General features: G+C 38.4%; 1 protein-coding gene across 1 annotated transcript in view; it reads right to left on the bottom strand.

The window, feature by feature from the left end:
• Positions 1 to 7,186, bottom strand: part of DIAPH1 (diaphanous related formin 1) — a 123,730-nt gene that overhangs the window by 70,916 nt on the left and 45,628 nt on the right. The window contains 2 exon segments of the mRNA XM_042461824.1: positions 3,097 to 3,198; positions 3,734 to 3,892. Of these exon segments, the coding sequence (XP_042317758.1) occupies positions 3,097 to 3,198; positions 3,734 to 3,892 (261 nt within the window).

Here is a 7,186-nt window from a genome sequence, read left to right as displayed (position 1 = left end):
AGATAGATGCTTGATTGACATTTAATTCTTTATTTGTTTTCTCTGTTTTAATTATATATTTAAATTCATCATACTATCTTGTTGGTTTCAAAAGAACTCACTGCTCTGAGTGGTGCAAATATCAGATGGACAAAGTTTTATCTATAAATTTCAGCTATAAGTATCTCTTAAACAGCACAATTGTGAGAATGTGTCAGAAAAAAATGGCAAGGAATCCTGAGAATAAAATGATACATTATACATATATGGTGGGATATAATAGCAAATGTTTAGGAAAATACTGTACATGAGGAACAGAGGAGAGGGGGGAAAATAGAAAAGAATGACATGAGAGAAACATAGGAATGCACTAGGTCATTACTGCATAAGGAGAATAAAATGTGGCTTGGAAATCTAGCCGCCCCTTGGAGACCAACTGATTTATTACACCATGAGCTTTTGTGGATTTGAAGCCACTTTTTCAGATGTACTGATGGAATTCAGTAATAAGCCACAACATTTAATAACAATTGCATAGTTTTGGTTACCATATTAATTCCTATAGCCAAAATAGCTTGAAGATTTCCAAGCAGGTGAGTTGTTTATTTGACTGACCACCTGGGATAGTGAAGAATTTTAGAACAGCACTGCTGGATCAAATGATAGCTTCACCACAGTCCAATATCCTGATTGCTAGGGACAACAAGACACATCTAGGAATGCCACAAAGCAGAATGTGAAGCTACCTCCTCCAGTTCAAACCCATCATCTCCAATTTACTGGCACACACACTCTGAAAGAAGGCTGCCAGCAACTGACATGACTAGCTGCCACACACAGGTCTAACTTCCATTAATCTGTCTAATTGCACTTTAAGCTAACAATAAGAAGATGGCATACATAGTTCCACTTTACCAACAATGAGGGCAAATGGGAGAAGGTTGGTAATAAAAACAAGCAGTGCAAACCATAGTATGTGAATATGATGGCAACACAAACCATGGGTTTATTTCAAAGGTACTGAGAGCATAAACCTAGTATGCTATGATCTGTGGACTGAGCAATTGTATCCATTAGGTTCACTTTTTTAAAAACCCATCAATAAGCTTGGTACCACAGAGCAGTGCTACATGAGCAGAGGCATTTTTCAAATGATACTGTCAAGCAACTGACAATCTGACAGTGTTCTTTCAGCTAATCAGCAGGCATATTATAGAATTACAATATTAACAACACACTACAAGTTTTTGTTTTTTAAAAAAATAGCTTTAAGTACAAGATTCTTATCAAATCTTATGATAAAAAACCACTATGTGTGAAATGTCACAATTTTATAAAATGTTTCTAAACCAAGCTTCCTGAACATAGTTTTGTTCTATACTATTATGACTGACTGAAAGAAATATTATTTTCTAAATGTAATCTAAGATATCTACAATTTTTAACAAGTCACAGCTTGAATGTCCATTAGTGAAATATTTAGAGAACTATCATACTGAATATGGCAAGCAATAGACAAAGTAAGGCAAAAGACAAGTCAGGAGACAACTGCTATATTGACTTCAGATTGTTATACAGTATGTATCCCATCACTCTATGTTGTTTAAAACTAATTTCAAGTAATTTTGAATTTATTTTAAATTTCTTTTTATCTTGTCCAAAGCATCAGGATAATCAGATGTTGTGGCACACCCATTTCTTTCACAGCAAACCATAATTTCTCATGATTTACACAGTTTTGCTGTAATCTATAAAACACAGGTTGATTTTCTTTTGAAATGATTTGATCCATTCTATTGACCAACTTATGTTTGCAATATGACCCTTATTGCCTCTCCCTTTTCAGTACCCAGCCTGGACATCTGGCATTTCCTGCTCCATATACAGTAAGTGTTTTTCTTGGAAAATTTTGAACATCATTTTGCTTGCATAGGAGATCAGTCCAATAGCCCAATGCAGAAAAGTCTCTCCAAACTGTTTTAATCCAAAAGGGATGACATAACAAGAACCTATATTCCAAGAGCCATCCCCTCCCCGGGATTGATAGAATGGATTCAGTAGATGGAATGCAGAGAGCCTTAACAGACTTTATTTGTGTGGGGTGACTACAACCACCTTGCTCTGTCATGTCAAGGTAATTAAAAAGAAAGAGCTATTGCTCTATTCTTATACACTGCACCCACGTCATACATGAGCACCTTTTATGCGGCTTTCAGCTTATGCTGAAAGCCGCGCAACAGGCAAATGCCCTGCATCATGTACGAGCCCCATTCTATCCAGCGGGGCTCGAGCATACGCACTATTTGCCTTATGCGGGGGGTGGGTGGGTTTGGAACAGATCCTCTGCGTAAGGCAAGGGCACATTGTCTTTTTCTATGAATCATTTTTGGAGAAGATTAGAAATGCTTCACATTGCACCAATTTATTGCAGTTTCTACTTGTAAACATTTATCTTTGAGTTGCATCTTTAATGGGCCTAATAAAGATATTATCCTTCTATGAATTTTATAATGCTTTCTAACACATATATTTTGTCATTAAGAAAGGTTTGTTTTGTAATACTCTACTTTACTTAAAAGAGATGAGCCATTTACACAACTTTCTATTTCTTGGTACTGTATTAAAATAGCATTTTCAGCATTCCAAAATAATGACTGCCTGGAATAATATAAAACTATAGCACTATCATCCCTGCATTCCAAGGGTACAAATGAGACTAAGAGGTAGTGGTGATGGTTAGGTATCAAATTAAGCCATAGTTAACATGAACGTGGGCTTCCTGCTCCTCTTTCAGTATGGCCACATAGAGATTGGAAACTTCTGTTTTCCTTTTAGATTACACACAGAGCAAATTTAACAGCTCCTTCCTTGTGGCTGCATGAAACACTACACTGTACAATCCAGAGGACAGTGTGACCAACTCCATATCCCTCATAGAGTGCTTAATCTCTTTCTGAACCTGAAAAGCACTTTTTAAAACAGCTCTTTATATTATAACAGGGAGGGCACAAAACCTCCATTATAACAGGGAGGGTTCATCACAAAAAGGACAAATCCTGAGAAGCATTCTCTAGATTGAGATCATTGCACCTTGGCTTTCAAGGCCCAAGAACTCACAGCTTTTGAAGTATGCAGGTACTGGGAGACCATCTCTCTCTTGATGCCAATATCTTTCTCTCTTAGAGGCTGCTGTTTTTCCTCGTTTAGATTCATATCCACCTATTGAAAAAAGCAAAAAAAGATGTCCTTTAATACAAAGAAGGCTTGTTAAAATCTCAGGAGGGAAGCATTGCCATCACTGTTCCACATTTTATAGTCTCTCTTTCCAATTAATGTTGGTTTTTGTTGATGTTGTTGTTTTTGCTTTTCTGTAGCAAATAAGTCAAGGTTCAATCACCATGAGAGCAGAAGGAAAATTCTGGAATCCCAGAAGTTATTTGAATCTTACATGGACAGGAATGGTGTGGGAAGAAGGGGAAGGGGCTATCAAGATGCTGTCAACATGGAAATAGAACCAAAGTGGACCTCTAAATCTTGCCAAGCTTTTTAGGGCCTTACTTTACTCATTTCTGACCCATGATGGGGCATTTTAGGATCACCATATGACAGGAACAACTTGAAGGCATACAACAACAACAAATGTGAATGCATCATGATGTGTTTTTCTACCTTGGGAAGGTGAATATTAAATTGATAGTATCACCTCCAAATATCTAATTAGGAGCAGAGAAAGAAAGCTGTTTAAACAACTTACCAGCATCTGCTCAAAGAGGACCAGCACATCCTCATCTGAGATTTCCTGAAGAATCTGACCTGAGCCAGGAACATCTGAATAGGAAGCAGAGGAATTCCTATGAGCCACATTAGGCTTCTCCTTCTCCTTCTTTATCCTCATACTGGTGAATCTCTCAAGCTGATAAAGAAAAGGGAAAATTAACAAAGCTGTTTTTCTATTCCTCCTTTTTTATTAAATGTACAGATTCTGTTACTTTCTTATGGATGAATGTTTTGGAGGTATTTTAAATGTATTTTTGGAAGTACAATACAATTTTTTCAACATTAAACACCATTAAAAATAGTGGTGGTTTTGTAGTCTTGAAATAGGTGGATGTGCTAGTCTTTTATACACACATATGCACTACATCAGTGGTTCTCAAACAGTAGGACAGGATCTCAAGGAGGGGTATGAGTTGCTCAAGAAAGCACAAGACTTGGAAGCCCTGATCCCCCCCTCCACCCAAACTTTTTCTTTCCTGGAGTAGAAGAGAAAAGCAAGGAGAATGCTTGGAGCCTCTCCCTAAGGGAGTAGGAGAATGAGGAAGAGGAGAGATGTTTCCTTATAACATGTTAAAATATTAATATACATGAATGCATGGATGAAAACACGACTACAAAATAAAATAATTTTATTAATATACTATGTTGGGGAGGGAATCAACATCTACATATTGATAAAAAGGGGGGGACACAAGGGTAAAAGGTTTGAGAAGCACTGTGCTAGATGGATTAAAGAACCAGTGTATTTAATTGTATGTGCAAAATGTTAGTTACTTATATTCTGAGCAACTGAAAATGGCAAAAGCCAAAACATTTAGCTAATAAATTAATATAGTTCTGTCTGTTAATCACCCATATATATATATATATATATATATATAGAGAGAGAGAGAGAGAGAGAGAGAAGGAGAAGAAGAAGAAGTAGTAGTAGTAGTAGTAGTAGTGATTAAATGCTTGCTTTCAGGACAAACTTGTCAGAAGTACTGTTTGCTTTTAAATCACCTAACTGCAGATATATAGACCTCTTTATGTTATTTTATAAGAAAAAAAGGGGGTGGACCATACAAAAGCTAAAAAATATTCCAAAGAAATGATGGCATCATCACTGAGAAGATCCTGTCTTTTATGACCATTCAACAAATCTCAGTTTGATGTTGGCAGGAGTGTACAGAAAGGGTCAACAGGAAAAGGCCACTCTTTTATGGACATAGGACCCAATCTATCCATGGCTTTAAAAAAGTGGACACCACTTTAAGTCCTGTAGCTCCATCCTATGGAATTGTGGGATTTGTAGTGTTATGTCTTTAGCTTTTGGCCATTAAGGTGGTGTCAAACTGCATTAATTCTATGGTTCAGAATTTCCAAGTACTCCAGCACGTAGGCGTGTACAAACATACTGAACATCATCAGGCTACCAATGTCACTTCAGACTAAATTTTGGAATGACCTCATCCAGAAAACTCACATGGTTATTAAAGAAAATGTAAGACAAGGTAGAACTTTATGGTTCCCTATAATTTAGTGTCCTTGAAGCGCAGCAGTAACCCATAGCCTAATTTGAAGTTATCCATTACCACTGCAGACATTTCTGATTCATGGGAAGCTGAACCCAGAGGGAAAGGAAATCACACAGTTTACTCAGGAAATCTTGGGAATTTGTCATGAGAAATAGCTTTTTCATGAACGGGGTGTGGGAGACCAAGTTACGGGGGGGGGGGGGGGGGGGTTCAGCCAGAAAGATCTAAAAGTAGATTTTCCTTCAGTAAGGAAATATTACTACCACCATCTAAATAACTGGAAAGACACACACAATCTGTGAGGTATTCACAACTTCTGACATCTCTTAGGTATTAACTTGCCTCAGTGAACTAAAGACTATTCATGAATATGGTAGGATTCACCATTACAAGAATTCAATCCACATACTCAGGTTGAACTACTCAAAGGTATGCATAGTGTACTTCTGTAGAACCAATGAACACCATCAGTACAACCCCATGCCAGTGGAGCCCAAGTTAAAAAAAATGACTGCTATTTTATCCACAAATTTCTAAGGAATTTGTTCACAGCAGGCCACAAAGGGTTCTCCAATTGTATTTGTGCAGAAATATATATGACATCTTTCACTATCGAGTATAGTCCTTGGATGGCATTAAGCAGACGTTATGGTGATGGGAAAGATTTCTATGTCACTAACACCCCAATGAGTTAACTGTAAAATGGGTTTTAGCCTATGTCATATTTGTCACAGTCTCCCTTCAAAGTCACTCTAACCTTCATGTTGCTTTAACTATTTCACTATTCCCAGTACTGTGATGAACCACAGAGCTGAATGGGATTTCCTGAACAGAAAACTGTACATAAGAGCTATCATGTCACCTGGGTCATCTCCTCATTCTAAAAATCATACAGTGCATCAACATGACTGTCAACAATGTCAGGAGAAAAATGGCCCACATCCTTCAGGAATGCATCAGCCTCTGGGAGTAGGCAATTCAAAATGCCCCATAACTTGATTCCTGCAGCACATTTAGATGTAATTTTCATAAAAATATGTCTTCTTCCTTTCCCAAATCCATTGAAATATCATATCTAGAAGATAAACAACTGCTATCCATTATTAATTAGGTTGACCTATGATCAGGTTAGTAATCATCCAAGAACAGTTACCTGGGGCCTCAGAGAGGACACAGGTATGCAATCAGCATGAGAAGCAGTGCTGCAGACAGAGTTCAGGTTATTTATTTATTTATTTTAAAAAGGCAATAGACAAAGACAAAGATCCACACGTCTTGGGAAAAGGCCAATATGAATGAGGAACACAGATGGGACTGTGTGCCAGTCTGAAAAGTCAGTCAACATGCTCTATCAAAGCAGGTGCTTGGTGCAATGGCATGCCAGAGAGACAGCACAAGCAAAAAGCTGGCAACAGAAGCACAAGAGAAGATTGCACGCAGAAACTACAATGAGGTAGTGGGAAGAGTTACAGATTCTGGCGGGTTACAGACTGCCGCTTTGCAGCGGTCTGCCGCCACCGCCGTTTGCTCCATGAGGGAGTCGTAACAGCCACACTGCAGAGCAAAAAAGGAGCTCCAAAATGGAGCTCCTTCTTGCGGCACCTCTATGATGTCGCGAGGCGCCGCTGGCGCATTCACGACGTCATAGGCGCCGTGACACGTCTGGACACTATGCGTCCAAAACGTAAAGATGGCGGCGCCCGTATGAACAGGGCACCTCCATTTTGTATGTATTCCATACGTACTAGGGTTAGGGGGGTGCGGAAGCACTGCCCCTTCCTAACCCTAATACGTATGGAATACGTATTTTTGGCGGTCTGTAACCCGCCAATATGTCCTATCTGTCCCAGTAAAAAAATTGTCTTGACATTTTGGAACAACTAGTATTTCCAAACACTTCTATTTTACAATAG

The sequence above is a fragment of the Sceloporus undulatus genome, chromosome 4, assembly GCF_019175285.1.
Source record: "Sceloporus undulatus isolate JIND9_A2432 ecotype Alabama chromosome 4, SceUnd_v1.1, whole genome shotgun sequence".
NCBI lineage: Eukaryota > Metazoa > Chordata > Lepidosauria > Squamata > Phrynosomatidae > Sceloporus > Sceloporus undulatus.
Note: the sequence above shows the minus strand (reverse complement) of the source record. Positions and strands in the feature narration are given on the sequence as shown.